At 51.1% G+C, this 18,229-nt stretch overlaps 1 protein-coding gene across 5 annotated transcripts in view; it reads left to right on the plus strand.

The window, feature by feature from the left end:
• MROH1 (maestro heat like repeat family member 1) overlaps positions 1-18,229 on the plus strand; it is a 50,027-nt gene that overhangs the window by 9,987 nt on the left and 21,811 nt on the right. For all 5 annotated transcript variants that reach the window (XM_033126209.1, XM_033126212.1, XM_033126211.1 and 2 more), the window contains exons 5-17: positions 589-720; positions 1,089-1,251; positions 1,477-1,575; positions 2,015-2,166; positions 2,635-2,775; positions 2,965-3,057; positions 6,024-6,102; positions 6,317-6,430; positions 12,808-12,881; positions 13,966-14,088; positions 17,496-17,603; positions 17,809-17,953; positions 18,131-18,171. In XM_033126209.1, the coding sequence (XP_032982100.1) occupies positions 589-720; positions 1,089-1,251; positions 1,477-1,575; positions 2,015-2,166; positions 2,635-2,775; positions 2,965-3,057; positions 6,024-6,102; positions 6,317-6,430; positions 12,808-12,881; positions 13,966-14,088; positions 17,496-17,603; positions 17,809-17,953; positions 18,131-18,171 (1,464 nt within the window). The remainder of the gene's footprint in view (positions 1-588; positions 721-1,088; positions 1,252-1,476; positions 1,576-2,014; positions 2,167-2,634; positions 2,776-2,964; positions 3,058-6,023; positions 6,103-6,316; positions 6,431-12,807; positions 12,882-13,965; positions 14,089-17,495; positions 17,604-17,808; positions 17,954-18,130; positions 18,172-18,229) is intronic.

An 18,229-nucleotide genomic window follows, 5' to 3' on the forward strand; every position in this document is an offset into this window, starting at 1 on the left:
CGTCCACTTGTCCCACATCAGAGCTGTGTTTGAGACACGTGTGATGCTTTGCAGATATAGGCTTCTGGAGACTTCTGCCACTGTGGGTGCTGGGGCACGTCTGCTACTCTGCCAGCCGCACCTTCTGGGCCTGGTGGTTTTAGACACATCCAGTCTCAGTCCTTTCAGCAAGTCCTGTTTACAGAGAACTGTGTTGTGACAGGACTGCTTAGCTGGGGACAGGGGGGCTCCTGGGATGAGGGAGGGCAGAGCAGGGAGGGGCGCTTCCCCTGACGTGAGCCGCTGGCCGCACGGGGAGGGCAGGAGCTCACCAACCTACCATCCGCTCACCATCGGTCTGCACAGATGGCTCTCGGTCCTTCTGAAGTCCGTGTGCCTGCACCCACTTCCTCGGGCCCTCTTTGTGCGAGGCATTAAGTGGGACCCCACGGCCACGCATGATGTCCAGACGTGCCCCTCTCCTCCCGTGCTGGGGCAGAGGGAGCTTTTGTTTTGAGTAAGGTCTGTAGGGAACACGAGAGGCACTGGTACGGTGCCTGGGCACTCAGCTCACCTCCTGGGCCCTGGCCCCGTGGCTTTCCTCCTCAGCTGGCACACCCGTACCGGACGATGGTCCTGAGGGCCATGGAGACGGTCGTGAGCAGCCACATCAGCGAGCTGGACAAGGCCACGGCCAGGGCCGTCATCCTCCTGGCCTTCAGCGAGATGACCAAGGTGAAGGTACGTGGGCACTAGACGAGCCACCTCGCTGGCCTTCCCACCGCAGTTCGTGGGGACGTGGGCTCAGCCCCCATCCTGCCCACCAACCGCCTTCCTGGGCGAGGAAGACCACCCGTCATTTTAGAGGTGGAGAGCAAAGCAGAGAATTCACCTCTCAGGGTGAATGTAGGGCCCGCACCTGTGTCTGGGGGACCCTGTCCTTCCCCCGTGGTGGAGGGGCAGCGGCCTGGGGTTGGGAGGGTCTAGAGGTCTCTGACAGGCGCTCACTGTCCCCAGTGAGCCTCTTGTCCTCGGTGGTGGGTGTCTCATCCTTGCCTCTGGCCTGCTCCCCTGGGTTGAGGTGTCAGCTCCCCCTTTTCTCGGCGCAGGACGTGGTCTGTGACTGGCAGCAGGCTGCCAGCGATGTCCTGGTGGCCGTGGGGACGCGCTTCGTCAGCAGCGTGATGGAGGAGCTGCTGCACGGGCTCCAGCCTGGCGTCCTGCCGCATTACTTTGTGGTGCGGACCTTGGCCAACCTCTCCGTGTCTAACGGTAGGTGGCGGCTTGGCCTGGACCCTGGCGGTCCTGAGCCCCCGGGCACCTGGGCACCTGTGTCTTGGCAGCCTCACCCTTACCCCGCGCTGAGCACACACAGCTCAAGGCCCTGCAGCGGTGCCGGTGGGGTGCCCCTGCGTCTCCCTGGGGCTCAGGCGTGGGAAAGTGGGGGGCGGAGGGAGGGTGGGGGAACAGGGCCTCTGTGACGCATCCCCTTTGCAGTGTTCGGCACGGTGCCCTTCCTGACATCCATCCTTGGCACCATGCTGCCCATGCTGACTGCGGCCAAACACGACACCATGAGGGGCGTGTTCTGCTACGGTAAGTCAGGGTCTCCTAGGGCGGCTTGGGCGCTGCCTGCCCACTCCTTGGCCTTCTGTCTCCAGTGCCCCTTTGCGGGGGGTATGGGTCCTTTAGGCGACAAGAAAGCAGGACAGGTAGAGGAAGGGTGACTGCAGAGCACGTCACTTCAGCCTCTGCCTATGTCGTCACTCGGCCGTCCCCTCCCTCTGTGTGTCTTGTTAGAACAGTCCCGTTGCTCTAAGGTCCACCCTCCCCCACTAGGACCACATCTTAACTAATGACATCTGCAAAGAGCCTGTGTCCAAAAGGGCCACATGCTGAGGTCCTGCAAAGGACGTAAACGTGTGGGGACACTGCGGCCCAGTGCAGTCCTGGGCCGGTGCTGGGGGGTCTTACAGACTGGGTGGCGAACGGCAGGTGTTGAAGCCTGGGCTGCTCACCGCCTGGCTCACCGCAGCCCTGCAGCACTTCAGCGAGAGCACACTTGAATACCTGGCCAACCTGGACCAGGCCCCAGACCCCACGGTCAGGAAGGACGCCTTCGCCTCTGACATCTCCAGCGCCTACGACATCCTCTTTCACCAATGGCTGCCGAGTCGCGAGGCTAAGGTGCGGCCCTACCTTGCTGCCGCCCTTGCCCACCCCCAAGCTGCCAGCCACAGGGCCCTTCCGTCGCCTGGGCCTCTTCTGCTGTTCTGCGGGGAGGGGTGGAGCCATCTGTGTACACGTGCCCCTGTCCCTGCCGTGCACTCAGGATGTGGGGTCTTGTTGCCGTGAAGGTGCCCTGTGCAAGGTCTCACTTGCAGGTCCTCACAGAGTGCCTGCAGCTTGTTTCTGAGCCCCAGTTGCCGTGGACACCCCCTCCCGCCCCACCCCACTCTGCCCGAGGCCTCGGCTGCCTGGGGGAGGGCCGATGTGTGATGACAGCACATGCCTAGCCCCTTTAGCACCCTCGGTCATGTGGTACCTGGGGTTTGTCCCCCTGGGGCCCTGGATTCTCAGTGGATGGGCTCTTCGCTGCTCTGTCCTGTGGACGTGAGCACTGCCATCCTGGTTTGTGTCGCTGTCCCCTCTCAGCTCCGGCTCGCCGTGGTGGAGGCCCTGGGGCCCATGAGCCACCTGCTGCCCAGCGAGAAGCTGGAGGAGCAGCTCCCCAGGCTGCTGACCAGCATCCTCGCCCTCTACAAGAAGCACGCCGAGACCTGCCACGTGTCCAAGGTCTGGTCTGAGCACTGCCGTTCAGATTCATGGTGGGTGGGGGCCTGCCAGGTTTCCCCCCAGTGCCCTGCACTTGGCCTTGCCTGGTGTCCCCTTTTCTGATCCCTGCCCTCCCCTCTGAATTCTGGAGGCAGAAATAGGGCTGGGGCTGTGGCTTCCGGGGACACTGATGGCCCCTCTGCCCAACAGAGCCTGGGCCAGATCCTGGAGGCCGCTGTGAGCGTGGGCAGCCGCACACTGGAGGTCCAGCTCGACTCTCTCATGGCCGCGCTGCACGCTCAGGTGGGCCAGGGGCGGGAGTGGGGGGTGAGGTCAGGGAGCACATTGGCGGTGCCCTGTGGCAGGGGCCTCTGTGTGAAGCCGCCGGCTAGGGGGTGCAGGGAGCTAGATTCGGGGTGTGTGCAGCTGTCGCAGACACAGCTATGTTGTCGTCTGCTCAATACTGGCACGTGCAGTGTGATGGTGGAGACTCTAGCACAGAGGTGGCAGGATTGGGTGCCCTGAGACAGGCTGGGGGCATTTGCCTGTGTGCGGGTTCCCAAGGACTGAGTGGGGCAGAGCAGGGGCCACAGGGAGGCCTGGGCAGCGAGGCTCATCAGCTGTGCCGGGCCCATCCCTAAGGTCAGATGAGAGGCGTGGAGGTCACAGCACTAGGTGGCAGGGGCTCCTGTGTCACACGGAAATAGATCAGGGGAGGTGTCTTCTGATCTTAATGGATGCAGAGAAAGCTTTTAATGAAGTCAGAAGCTTTTATCATTAAAACCCATTTATCATTAAAACTCTTAGCAACTAGGATTGGAGAGGAATTTCTTTAACTTGATACAGTTTATATCCCAAACGCTCAGCGTACGTCATGATGAATGGGAAACAGGTACAATCCATTCAGGGTCAAGGGCAGGAAGAGCCGCCCTCGCCTGGTCAGTGGGATCCAGGGCCAGGTCGACAAGGAGAGAAGCAGTAAGGGCAGGCGGGGGGCAGGGGGGAGGCAGCCTGTCCGGCCTCACTGCCCCACATCCCAGCCTCTCTCCTCGTGCTGTCCCTGCTGGTTTTCCTCCATGGTACTCACCCCTTGGACTGTATAGTTGGCCCTTAAATGACATGGTCTGAACGGCGCGGGTCCTCTTATTTGCTGATTTTTTGGTAACAACTACTGTAAATGCATGTTGTCTTCCTTATGATTTTCTTCACACTTTCTTTTCTCTAGCTGACTTTATTTTAAGCATACAGGATATAACACATACAACATACGAAACGTGATGATCAGTTCTTTATTATCAGTAAGGCTTCCAGGAAACAGTAGTGACATTTTGGGGGAGTCAAAAGTTATTGTGTGGACTTTTGACTGCCTGGGAGTTGGCACCCCTAAGCCCTCGTTGCTCAAGGGTCAGCTGTGGCCAGTAGCTGACCGTTGCCTCCCCTGCTAGTATGGACTGTGCGTGCGGCGGGCTTTGGACTGTTATATTCACTGCTGTGGCACCCAGAATAGCACCCGTCCCTTGTAAGCACTCGGTGGCATGTGTTTTGTGGGTAATTGAGTCGTCATCCCGAAAAATCACTCATGGTACCAACTGAGTCAGTACTCATGTGAGAACAAATTAAGTTCAACGAGGTTGCCAGTTACAGAGCAGCCCACACAAAGCAGCATCTCCCTACACCATAGCAGCCAACGGCAAAGTACCAAAATACACCATTTACACCAGCAACAGAAACGTACTAGGAAGTATCTGGGAGTTAGAAGGCCTAGTTTCGTTATCCCTGCAGAAAGAGTGGAGAAAGAGTTTACAACTCTGAAATCCGGTGAGGAAAATGAGAGCTGGGGCACGGTATCACTTACATGATATAAAAGTGACGGTGTGAGAGAGCACATGTGTGCAAAACAAGATACAGGGTGATTAGGGGCTGGGGGTGTGAGGAGGGAATGGACCTAAAGGGAAATGGACGTATGTGAAAGAAGAGGAGGTAGAAAAATTGTGATCTTTCCTTGTCTGTGAGCTGTCCGTTCATGTCCTTTATTTTTTTTTCTGGGTTTTAGGTTTTGCATATTGATCTTTAGCAGTTATTTAGTCTTGTGTCATGTACGTGTACATACATGCTCCTACTTTGTCCTTTATTTCTTGGCTCTGTTTATGATTTTTTTTGCCAAGCAAAATTATTTAATTTTTACACCATTTTTTCTTGTAGCTCAGCTTTCGTTATCCTTAGGAAAACCTTTCAAATTCTGCAGTTATTGTTCAGATTCCCCCATTGCCCCTAAACTTTTGTTGTTTAATGCGCCCAGAATCTATCTTAGGGAAGCAGTGAGTGAGGACCCGATTTACCTTTCTTCCGGGCGACACCCCTTTTGCAGTAGTTGTCTATTGCTGTTTAACAACTGCTGCAGGACCTGGCACCTCAAACATAGTGATCTCGCAGTCGCCCTGAGTCAGGAGCCCGGGTCCGCTGGCCGGTGGCTCTGGTGGCTTTCGCACCATCTGAAGGCTCGACTGGGCTGGGGACTCTGCTTCTATGCAGCTCCTCCTATGGCTGTGGGAAGGAGGTGTCAGTCCCTTGCCATGTGGCTCCCCAGGGCTGCTTGAGTGTCATGGCGGCATGGCACTGGCTCCCCAGAGCTAGAGGTCTCAAGGAGAGCAGGCAGGAGGCTGCGGCACCATTTATGACCAGATCAGGTCTTTACGTAGGAAACAGCAAGGAGCCACCTGGGCTGCTGGGGCAGAGCCCTGGGCCGGCCGCCCCCACTGAGAGCTGGCCATGCCCAGGCTGGGCAGGGCCCACGGGCCCTGGGGACTTGCTGAGCACATCAGTCACCTCTTATGGCTCAGAAGATGGGCTCTCCCGAGGAGCGGCCTAGAGCCCTTTGTGCAGAGGCTGCTGGCATCCTTTGCTCTGACCCTGAGGACTGAGCGGGGACTGGGATGCCACCTGGAGCTCCCCCCAGGAGCATGGGTGGGTGGCTTCAGTGTCACCCACTGAGGTGCAGTGGAGCCCTGAGATGCGTCGTTTTTTTTTAATCAGTGCAACTTTCCCCCACAATTTTGAAGACGACTGTAGGTGTCTTGGTCTCCAGGCTTTCTGTGTTCCAGTGGGAACTGGATTCCAGCCTGTGCCCAGGCCGGTGCCAGGGGCATGGCAGGGGTCTTAGTTCTAATAAGGGAGTTTGTTCTGGCTGGGGTAGAAGGGCTGTGCCTCTGCCCCTGCCCCTGACCTGCCCCTGCCCTTGCCCCGCCCTTGTCCCCTGTCCCCTGGAGCAGATCTGTGTGCCTGTGGAGTCGGCAAGCCCCCTGGTGCTGAACAATCAGAAGGAGGTGCTCCGCTGCTTCACCGAGCTGGGTAAGCGGCCTGCGGCACAGGCCTCGGTGGCTGCTGGGACACTGGCAGCTCTCGTGTGGTTGGGGGTGACGGGCTTCCTGGTCCAGCTCTGCCTGGGCCTGCCTGTGTGTGGGCCCTGAGCCCAAGCGTGCACCCTCCCCGGCCGGTTTGGAGGCGCAGGCAGAGGGGAGCTGGGACAGATCCCTACCACTCGTAACGTGCACTCACCCCGCAGCGACCTGCTCGCCCGACCGCCTGCTGGCCTTCCTGCTGCCCAAGCTGGACTCCGGCAGCGAGAGGACCCGCGTGGGCAGCCTGCAGGTGCTGAGGCACATCATCAACTCGGCCGGTGAGTGACGAGGGCGGGCACTGGCCACGCTGTTTGTGAAAAGGACCATCTGGCTTTGAAGGCTTCTTACAAAATGCTCCCAACCTTCTGTCTTGCAAAACTGCAAACTTTTTGAAAATTTGCAAGAATAGAACTGTCCACTCAGCCGCTGAGGACCATCACCAGTACCCGCCTTTGACACCCGGCGGCAGACGCCGGACACTGCGCCTTGACCCCGGCCTGGCATTGGCCGCACACCCCGGGGCTGATGTCCCAGAGTCAGCATACGCGTCACGCGGTGTCTGCCACGGCTGCCTCCTCAGTGCCGGGTCACTTGTTGGTTAATTGTCCCTTAGACGTGGACCTTTTGGAAGCGTTGAGGCCAGTTGTCCTGTAGAATGTTCCTCACTTTGCACGCGTAATTTCCTCTCAATTAGATGGAAGGGTCCAGGCGCGAAGCATCTTTTCATGTGTCTATTGGCCACCCGTGTGTCCTCTTTGGGAACATGTCCATTTAGGTCTTCTGCCCACTTTTTAATCAGATTGTTTGGATTCTTTTGGAGTTGAGTTGTATGAATTCTTTATATATTTTGGATATTAACTCTTTATCAGATGTATCATTGGGGAATATTTTCTCCCATTCAGTAAGTTATCTTGTCATTTTGTTGATAGTTTCCTTGCTGTGCAAAAACTTTTTAGTTGGATGCAGACCCACTGGTTTATTTTTGCTTTTGTTTCCCTTGCCCGAGGAGATATATCAGTAAATATATTACTAAGGATCATGTCTGAGAGTTTACTTCCTGTATTTTCTTCTAGTAGTTTTATGGTTTCCGGTCTAACATTTAAATCTTCATCCATTTTGTGTTTATTCTTGTATATGGTGTAAGAAAGTCGTCTGGTTTCATTGTTTTGCATGTGTCTGTCCAGTCTTCCCAGCACCATTGATTGAATAGACTGTCTTTATCCCAATGTATATACTGGTCTCCTTTGTTATAAATTAATTGATCATATAGATATGGCTTTATTTCTGGGCTCTCTAGGCTGTTCTGTTGATGTATGAGTCTGTTTTTATGCAAGTACCATGATGTTTTGATGACTCTGTATGGCCTTGTAGTGTAGATTGATATCAGGGAGCATGGTACCTCCAAATTTGTTCTTTCTCAAGATTGCTGTGGCTTTTTAGGGTTTTTTGTGTTTCCATATAAATTTTATTCTAATTCTAAGAAGAATGCCATTGGTATTGTAATAGGGACTTCATTGAATCTGTAAATTGCTTTAGGTAGTGTGGGCATTTAACGATATTACTTCTTCCTACCCATTAACAAGGTATACCCTTCCATTTATTTGTGTCTTCTTCAATTTCTTATTTCGGTGTCTACTAGTTTTCAGAGAACAGGTCTTTTACCTCTTTGGTTACATTTATACCTAGGTATTGTATGCTTTTTGATCCCATTTTTTGTAAATAGGATTGTTTTCTTAATTTCTCCTCTGATCGTTACTGGTGTATAGAAATGCAATAGATTTCTGTACATTGATTCTGTATCCTGCAACTTTACTGAATTCATTTATTAGTTCTAATAGTTTTTTGGTGGAGTCTTGTCATCCGAAAATAATGAGAGTTTTTTTTCTTCCTTTGTGATTTGGATGCCTTTTATTTCTTTTTCTTGCCTCACTGCTCTGGCTAGGACTCCCAATACTATGTTGAATAACAGGGGTGAGAGTGGGCATTCTTGTCTTGTTCCTCATCTGAGAGGAAAAGCTTTCAGCTTGTCACCACTGAGGATGAGGTTAGCTGTGGGTTTGCCATCAGTGGCCTTTATTATGTTGAGGTGTGTTCCCTCTATTCCTACTTTGCTTAAAGTCTTATAAAAGGATGTTGAATTTTGTCAAATGCTTTTTCTGCGTCTGTTGAGATGATACCATGGTTTTTATCCTTTATTTTGTTAGTGTGATATATCACATCGATTTATGGTATTGAACCATTCTTGCACACCTGGGATGAATCCCACTTGGTCATGGTGTATGGTCCTTTCCTTTTAATGTCTTGTTCAATCTGGTTTGCTAATATATTGATGAGAATTTTTGCAACTATGTTCATCAGGGATATTGCCCTATAAGTTTCCTTGTGTGTGGTGTGTGATTATCTGGTTTTGGTATCAGGGTAATGCTGGCTTCATAAAATACGTTTGGAAGTGTTTCTTCCTCTTTGGTTTTTTGAAATAGTTTAAGAAAGATAGGTATTAATTCTTTGAATGTTTGGTAGAATTCACCTGTGAAGCTATTTGGTCCTGGACTTTTATTTGTTGGGAGTTTTTTGATCATTGCTTCAATTTCATTTCTAGTAATTGGTCTGTTTAGATTTTGTATTTCTTCCTGGTTCAGTCTTGGAAGTTTATACGAGGTCAGACAATTAAGTTTGTGAACTCATCCTAGAAAAAGTGCTACATACCTCATTGCTGAATATCACTATGATCACCTTCAAAACACTCCCCTTGGGAAGCTATGCACCGATGCCAGCGCCTAGTCCACAATTCAAAGCAATTTTGGAACTCTTTTTCTGGAATGTCCATCAGAGCTGTCGTCGTTATTACCCATGATGTCCTGAATATCATCAAAATGTCTTCCTTTCAATATTTCCTTTATCTTCCGGTAAAGAAAGAAGTCACTGGGGGCCAGAGCAAGTGAGTAGGGAGGGTGCTTCCAATACAGTTGTTTCCTGGCTAAAAACTCCCTCACAGACAGTGAGGGAGTACCGTGTGAGCTGGTGCACTGTCATGATGCAAGAGCCACGAACTGTTGGTGAAAAGTTCAGGTCGTCTAACTTTTTCACACAGCCTTTTCAGGATTTCCAAGTAGTAAACTTGGTTACTTGTTTGTCCAGTTGATACAAATTCCTAATGAATAATCCCTCTGATATCAAAAAAGCTTAGCAATAGCGATTCAACAAGTTCGCGAACTTAATTGTCAGACCACGTATACTTCTAGAAGTTTATCTATTTTCTCTAGATTGTTGAATTTGTTGGCATATAATTGTTCCTGGTAGTCTTTAATGATTCTTTGTATTTCTGTGGTGTCGGTGTAACTTCTTCCTTTCATTTATGATTTTATTTATTTGGACTCTTTCTCTTTTTCCCCTTGATGAGTTTGGCCAAAGGTTTGTCTATTTTATTTATCTTTTCAAAGAAACAGCTCTTAGTTTTATGATCTTTTCTATTTTTTAAATTTCTGTTTTGTGTATTTCCATTCTGATCTTTATTATTTCCTTCCTTCTACTCACTTTGGGTTTTGTTTGTTCTTTTTCTAGTTCCTTCGGGTGTAGAGTTAGATTGTTTATTTGGGATTTCTGTTTTTTTAGGTAAGCCTGTATATCTGTGATGAATTGCTGTACTGCTTTGTAGAAAGTCAGGTAGCCATATGTATTAGTCTGCTAGGACTGCCTTAATCAAGTACCACAGACTGGGGGGCTTACGCAGTACAAACGTATTGTGTCGCAGTCTGGAATCTGGAATCTAAGATCACATTGTCAGCAGGCAACCTTTCTTTCCGAGGCTGTGAGGGAGCATCTGTTCCATGCCCCTCGCCTGGCTCCCAGTGGTTGCTGCAATCCTTGATGTTCCTTGGCTTGTAGAAGCATCACCCCGATCTCTGCCTTCATCTTATCTCTGCAGGCATCTCCCTGGGTACCTGTCTGTGTCTTAAATCCCCCATTTTATAAGGATACCAGAAGTACTGGATTAAAGGCTCACCCTATTCCAGTGTGACCTCATCCTAACTTAATTAATTATATTTGCAATGACCCTAGTTCCAAGTAACATCTGAATTTGGGGGGCATAGTCAGCCCATAACATTATATATTAGCAGATGTATTCCAGGACTCAGTTCTGTCCCACCGATCGTACACCAATATCACACTCTCTCAATTCTTGTTGCTTTATAAAAAGTCTTTCAATCCGGTAGAGTACGTCAGATTGTTCATCTCCATTAAAAAATCTTTTTATTGTAGGACAAATCAGAGGCACAAACCGCACAAATGTGTGGCTTAATGACTCATTCTAAGACAAACTCCTTTGTATCTCTAACTCTTGAGTTGGACTTGTCTCTCCAGAAGCCCCTTTCCTGCATCCTGTTCCACTCATAACCCTTCACCCACCTGATAAGTAACAGTTCCTCTGATTTTGTAGTCATCACTTCACTGTAGTTTTACACCATTCGCTGAGATGCCTCAGTTTAGTCCTGCCCATTAAAAAAGAGACATACACAGTTGACCCTCGAACAATCTGGTCTGAACTGCGTGGGTCCACCCATGCGGATTTGTTTCAATAAATACTGTAAGTGTATTTTCTCTTCCTTAAGAATTTTTTAAATAACATTTTCTTTTTTCTAGTTTATTATAAGAATACAGTATATGATGCCTATAACATACAAAATATGTGGCATTTGACTATTTATGGTCTTGATAAGGCTTTCAGTCAATTAGTGGTTAAGTTTTGGGGGAGTCAAAAGTTGTACGAGGATTTTCAGTTGCACAGGGAGTCGGCACCCGTAACACCCACATTGTTCAAGAGTCAGCTGTACTTAACTATCTCCTTTTGGAGGCTCAGCCCGTGGTGTTTTTGTTTGTTTGTTTGTGTTTAATTGTTGCAAAATACAAATAACAAAATTTACCCCCTAACCATTTATAGGTGTGCAGCTCAGTAGCATTACGTACGTTCACACTGTTGTGCAATCATCACACCGTCCATCTCCAGAACTCTCTTCATCTTGCTAAAGTGAAACTCTGTCGCCATGAAACAACCCCTCATGTTTAAGTCTCTTCTAAGCTACAGGTCCCCCGTCCACCCTTTCCTTTCTCTTGTGCCTTCTCTGAGGAAGCACCTGGGCCACTTGGCCTGCAGACCCCACCGCTGAGGTGTGCTGACTGCGTTGTCAGGGGAACACCAACATGTGTGTCTTCTGTCTGAACTTGCAAGCTGGATTCGGAGGCAGGGTCAGGCTCCCGGTCAATCCTTTGGCCAGACTGGGAGGCATGTGATTCTGATGTTCTCTGTCCTGTGACTTTGGCAGCACTAGGGGCAGGTTGTTGATGCTCTGATTCGGTAATTTCTTCTTCATCGATTCGTTGGAATACTTGGTACTTCTCTTATCCACCGTTGGGTTACCCAGAGCTGTGGCTCACATAGAGAAGGGGGGCGGGGGGTCCATTCTTGATTCTTTTCCTTTATTTACCAGTTTCCAGGATAATAGATTGGTTACCTATCATCTTCCAAAGGTGACCATTTCTCTTTAAAACAAATATATGGGCTCTTGGATTTAAACAGATTTCATGAATTTCAACTTATTGCAATTCTTATCATTACTGAAGCTCAAATTGCATCATCTGTGGTAGTGGGAGCCTCTTCAAGTTCTGGGTCCTTTGACAGCCAGTGTTCTAGGCTCATCTTGTGTAGATACAATCTCGTAGATGCGCAAGCCTGGAATCAGCATTTCTCCAAAAAGCCCAAATTTGCTTTAGTGAGAAATTATCTTTTAAGACAGTGGTTTGGTGCTGGGGCTTGTTACATGTAGGTGTGCCATTTGTGGGCCTTCATTAGCAGACAGGTAGGTAGATACAATCCCTTAGGAGTTCATACTGACACTTCTGAGTCATCACACTGCAGAGCTTTTACTTCTTCTCTTTTCTCTGCTCCTCTACTCCGGGAATCCGGATCTCGGGGTTGATAGATTTAGAACAGCCCATACTTCCTCGTTTTGTCTCCTGCAATACACACGAGCCTAACCCTGGAGCAACGCTGGTGCTCCTACCACCTGTAAGATGATAAAAACATGAAGCATAGTTTGCAGGTGCATTCCTCATCCTCCCGTCGTCGTAGCAGCTGTGTGTGGTGTCTGCATGAGCTAGGTGACCGCGCCTCTGTCCCTCCATTGGTTCTAGTCCCCAGGTAACTGCAGGCATGATGCTGCCCTCCATCCTGAGTGCGTGTCTCTCTGCTCTTTCTGGTTGTTGAAGTTCATTCTCGAGTAGGTTCCATAGGAAGGGCTCATGGGAACTTAGTCCTGATTTCTGCTTTTTGATAATAGTTTATTTGTGCCTTTGTACTTAGTGGTCAGTTTTGCTGGTTATAAAATTCTTGATTCACATTTCGTTGACTATCCTGCAGCCCTACGCTACCAACCATGTAGCTTTTCAATGAGGTAAAATGTCATTTGGGGTAAAAAGTCATTTGTCCCTTGGAGAGAAGCAGTTGGGCTTTTGCTTAGACGCTCTCCTCCTTCTCCCATGTGTAGGGCCACGTTGAAGCCAGACCCCTGGTGACAGGGCCTTGGGCCTCATGGTGGTGGACAGGCTGGCTGACCTTAGTCTCAGTGGGGACACTGAACCGTCTTTTTGTTTTTTGCAGCTGCTCAGATGGAAGTTAAGAAGCCCTTTATCCTCTCCTCCATGAAGCCTCCTCTTCTGGACACTAATAGCAAGGTAAAGCGCGGGGCTAGCCGAGCTCTGCCGTGAGCAGCTGTAGGGAATGTGGCCAGGCTTGGATCTGAAGCCACCATGCGCAGGCAGCCCCTCAGCCAGACCTGAGCATCAGCGGGCGCATGGGGCCGGTGCTGTTGGGCGGTATGTCTGGGACTCCCCACATTTCCCTCCTGGTACAGTTCCCCCATTGTCAAGTCAGGCACTAGTTCCCAAGACCACTCTCAGGTTCGAGAATACTCTCGAAGGACTCCAGAATTCACGAGAGCTGTCACACACAGTTATGGCTCATAACACCCACAGACACAGTACAACCTCTGCCAGGGAAAGAGGCTCTCCCAGTTGTCCTCTCCCCATGGAGTTGTGGGCAGCGATGTGGCAGCACGCATGGAGGCTGCCAGCCAGGGAAGCCCCCAGCCTGTGTCCAGGGTCTTTGTCAGGGCCTCCGTCACACAGGCCTGCATGGCTGACCTCCGTCTCCAGCCCCTTGGGAGGCCAAGCTGGTACTGTGTGGCCCTGGATGAGGCGCCAGCTCTGGGAAGAGGGTGCTGTTTTCAGCCACCATGACCTGGCCATGCCCCCAGATGGAATCACTGATTGGGGCTGGACACAGGGTTAGAATTCCCAGGGGTGTTTGGGCAACAACTGCAAATTGTGTGGCCTCTCAAGGGTGAGGCAGAGTAGGGCTGGTAGCACAGCGAAGCACAAGCCTGTGCCAGGAGGGGAGGCAGGTGTGGGGACAGGAGAGCAAGCCCCCCAGACATGAGCACATCCTCAGGCTGGCGAGAAGGCCACCTGTGTAGTCCAGGGCCTGTGAGGAAGGTGGGGGTGCAGGCACAGGTAGACGCAGATACAGGTGAAGGTATAGGTGGGTACAGGTGAGGGTACAGGTGGGTACGTGTGTGTGTGTACAGGTGAGGGTACAGGTATGTACAGGTGAGGGTACAGGTGTGTGTACAGGTGAGGGTACAGGTAGGTACAGTTACAGGCACAGGTGCAGGCAGAGAAAAGGGCGAGGTTCATGTCTCCACATGGACTGTCGGGGAGCTTTCCCTCTGAGCACCTTCCTCATCGTGGCTCTGTGCAGGTGAAGCGGGCAGTGGTGCAGGTGATCAGTGCCATGGCGCACCACGGCTACCTGGAGCAGCCTGGAGGCGAGGCAATGATCGAGTACCTCGTGCAGCAGTGCGCACTGCCCCCCGAGACAGAGGTAAGCGGCTGCCTGACCCACCTGCCCTGTCCGGGACCTGTCTGCTCTGTTGGGGAGAGTGGTCACCAGAAGCTGCCGGGCCCCCTGGAGCTCAGGTGGGTGGGCACACGCGTGGCCTCAGGCTGTGTGCCCAGCAGCTTCCTCCAGTGTCTAGCCAGGGCTCAGCCCCTCGGTGGTTCAGGTTCTCAGTCCCCACAACTCAGAAAGGAGACGCAGACAGTCACTTGGCTCTGAGGCTTTTCTGTTAAGAAAGTTACTAAGCAAATCCAGGTCGTTGCTGGAGAAGAGCAAGGCAGACGCGGCGTGATCAGCTGTGTTAGCTGTTAGGCCCTAGCATGTGGGGGCTGGAAGCTCTCTTTCTACATTAGAGAACTAACAGACTCCCACGGTAGGAAAGGCACTTTTAATTCCTTTTGATAAAGAAGATTCTATTGTGAAGTCTCTTGAGTCCTCGTCCACATTCTGAGTAGGAGGAAATCTAAGAGTTTGAAATAATTGTGAAAGCAGCAGCTGCTTGCAGGTGGAAGCCTGGATGGACATGTGGGCGCGTGCTGTCAGTCTTTCTACTTTTGCGTGTGTTTCAAACGTCTGTGATGAAATGTTTAAAAACAAAAATGACTTGTAGGCAAGACAAGGTGGCCTTTGGCGGTTGGCCTGACTCTGCAGAGGGAGGTGAGCAGCGGTGGCAGAGGCACGGAGCTCTGGCCATGGGTGGAGCAGGGCCATCACGTTGGGCTGGGCCAGGTGATTGAGCCCAGCCCAATGGATTCTGGAACTGAGACGTACAAGGGCAGTGGAAGAGAGAAAAGGGGGTCTCAAAAGCCTTGCTGGTTCTTAGATTCCCCTAGAATGTCTTTGGAGAAACGTAAGTTACAGAGTAGAATTATTTATTGCTCATTAATACGCTGTTTTGTCTGTAGTTTCCCCCCAACTTTTTTTTAAAGTCAGGGTTGTTGAGTGTAATTTGCATAGAGTAAAACACACCCGCGTAAGTGTACCGTTAAGCTCATAGCCCCACGCCTCCACCCACCCCATCACGTCAGGATGCATAGCATTCCAGCACCCCAACCTCCCTCTGCCTCCTGTGGCCTGCCCCTCTCCACCCCAGGCCCTGGCATCTGTCAGGTTTTCTGTCCCCGAGGTTCACCTTTTCCAGAATGTCATCTAAATGCAGTTCAGAGCCCTCCGAGACTGACTTCTTTCTCATGTGTCATGTGTTTGAGGTCATCTGCGTTGTCACATAGACCAGTCATTTGTTCATTTTTATTGTTTGTAGTATTCTGTCGTATGCCTGTCCACTCGCCAGTAAAAGGACATTTAAATTGTTTCCAGTTAGTACTGGAGTCACATGACCAGTTGGGTACAGGTTTCTGCGAGAGCATGCGTTGGTACACCCTTGGTAAACACCCGGGTGAGACACTGCCAGGACTAATGGATAACTTCATGAGAAGCTGTCTAACTGTCCTCCAAAGTGGCTGCACCGTGTTGCACACCCGCGGGCACGTGTGGAGGCTCCTGTGGCTCCATGTCCATGTCCTTGTCAGCACTCAGGGCTTTTGGTCAGTGTTGTTTGTTTCTTAAGCCTGTCTAAGGGTTGGTATCTCACTGGGTTTAATTTGCATTTCACTGACCATTGGTGATGTTGACCTTCTCCTCACTTGCTTACTTGCCATCCCCTTTGAGCACCTCTTGTAATCGCAGGTCAAATATGACTCGTATTCATCTTTTGTTACTGGTATGTATTGAGTATTACAATTTTAATAGTTTTTTTTTAAAGGTTTTATTGGGGAGGGGGAACAGGACTTTATTGGAGAACAGTATGTACTTCCAGGACATTTTTCCAAGTTAAGTTGTTGTCCTTTCAGTCTTAGTTGTGGAGGGCGCAGCTCAGCCCCAGGTCTAGTTGCCATTTCTAGTTGCAGGGGGCGCAGCCCCCCATCCCTTGCAGGAGTCTAACCGGCAACCTTATGGTTGAGAGGATGCGCTCCAACCAACTGAGCCATCTGGGAGCTCAGCGGCAGCTCAGCTCAAGGTGCCGTGTTCAATCTTAGTTGCAGGGGGCGCTGCCCACCATCCCTTGTGGGACTTGAGGAATTGAAATGACAGCCTTGTGGTCGAGAGCCCACTGGCCCATGGGGGAATCGAACCGGCAGCCTTCGGAGTTAGGAGCATGGAGCTCTAAGTGCCTGAGCCACCGGGCTGGCCCTACAGTTTTTTCCTTTCTTAAAATGTGTATACGTTTTTTTGGCACCCTCTCTGTGTATATATATATTTCAGTGTGGACTCATGGGTTGCTGTTTTATGCAGTGGTCTGTATCCATTTCTGTCATTGGTTTTGGTGGTCCCTTTGTGCCGAATGTGGCCTGTGTCCTGGGGGCCTGGCCCCATCGTTCTCCCAGCCTCTCCTCACCTTCTGGTGCAGGTGATGTCCCAAGTCACCTTGAACTGTCCTTGCCTCCAGCTCTGGGGACCCTTTTCAGATGCACCCTTACTATCTTTTATCTCTGAGGAATTTGTCTCTTTTATTGCTCTGAATCTCCTGGCTCTCTTGTTTTTACTTCTAACTCCAGTATTCTATTATCTGCTCGTTAGCACTTCTCTTTTTCTTCCTGTGAAGTTGTCAGTCTGTTCTTCCAACTCAGTAATTTCTTCCTCAGCATAACCATTTCACTATGAATTTCCTTAGTCAAATTCTACATTTCAGCTCTTATAATGTTTCACATTTTTTCCTTGTTCTTGGTTCATATATTTTCACACCTACAGTATGTTGTTTAGGTTAAGTTTATGTTCTCAGCCCGTGTGTCCTCGTCTTTCTGTTTGTGACGGACTTTGTATGAGGTCTCAGCGGTCACTGTCAGCTGGTTTGCACTTTCAACGTGGGTTCTTTATTAATCTAGTGTTTCTTCAGGATGTTTAACATTTCCTGGGTGGACAGCTTTCCATGGCTGTTGTGGGTTTGTAATTTTTTTGCATTGTCTGTATTGAATCTGGCCAGGCTTATTTCTGCTTTTAAGTTTGTCGAGATACTCTTTTTGGCCCAATGGATGGTCAGGCTTTCAAAGTTGTTCATGCCTATTTGGTATATTTTTAGAGCATGCTTTAAAAATTGTTATTCAGGCCCAAGTATCACAATTTTTTCTCCTTGGCCTTTGATTTCTAAGTGAGAGGTGCTAACAGGCTGCACTCATTGCAGGTTCCGTTTTCTGTTTTGCTCAGTGCTTGCTTTCGGTGTTTGAAAGCATGAGTGGAAGGCCCCACAAAGCATTTAGGAAACTGGTCATTCCCTTGCTGGCAAGCTTCCCAGGGAGCCCAGCTGACTGGTCTGCCCAGCCTCCATGCAGGCTGTGTCCTCAGGGCCCAGAACCCACGACCCACCACAGTGCCCTGCCTTCGCTTCCCCACCCCAGCCTCAGAAGCCTGGCCCCGACGGCGAGGAGCTCCCGGCGGACAGCGTGCACGCCGTCAGCGTCAGGACCCTCTACCTGGTCAGCACCACGGTGGACAGGATGAGCGATGTGAGTGTGCAGGCGCTGCTCCCGCCCTGTGACTGACCACTCCCCTCCTGGCCCCTCTGCCCAGCACTTACTGAACTGTGTGGGGCACTCCTGGGCCACCCTGCGCGCCCAACCGCCCAGAGCGCTGCAGTGCCTGCGGGGTAGGTCCTGGGAGGCTGTCACCCCTGCGGACGCACTCCTGAGACATACCACGGCGCTGCCCCAGGTCCTCTGGCCGCACCTGCTGCAGTTCCTCACTCCCGTGCGCTACACAGGGGCGCTGACCCCGCTGTGCAGGAGCCTTGTGCACCTGGCCCGGAAGAGGCAGGAGGCAGGGCCCGGCGCCCTCCTCATAAAGTACGACGGCCACGGTGCGCAGAGCCTGCGGGCCAGTCCCTTACCCACCCTGACCCTGACTCTGCCCCCAACCCCATGCCCCGCCCTGCCCCCAGGCCCTGCCCCTTATCTAGCCCCGCCCCTCCTGCTCTAGTCCCACCCCTGACTCCACCCCCGGCGGTCCTTCCCTGAGCCAGTCGTGTCCTTTGCAGTGACCCTGCCATCTCCCTACGCCATAGCCACGAGGCTTCTGGTAAGCGGCGCAGCGCAGCTCTGCTTTCACCTTTCTGACAGCCGGCACCCTGCGAGGG

Source organism: Rhinolophus ferrumequinum, chromosome 14 (genome assembly GCF_004115265.2).
Source record: "Rhinolophus ferrumequinum isolate MPI-CBG mRhiFer1 chromosome 14, mRhiFer1_v1.p, whole genome shotgun sequence".
Lineage (NCBI taxonomy): Eukaryota > Metazoa > Chordata > Mammalia > Chiroptera > Rhinolophidae > Rhinolophus > Rhinolophus ferrumequinum.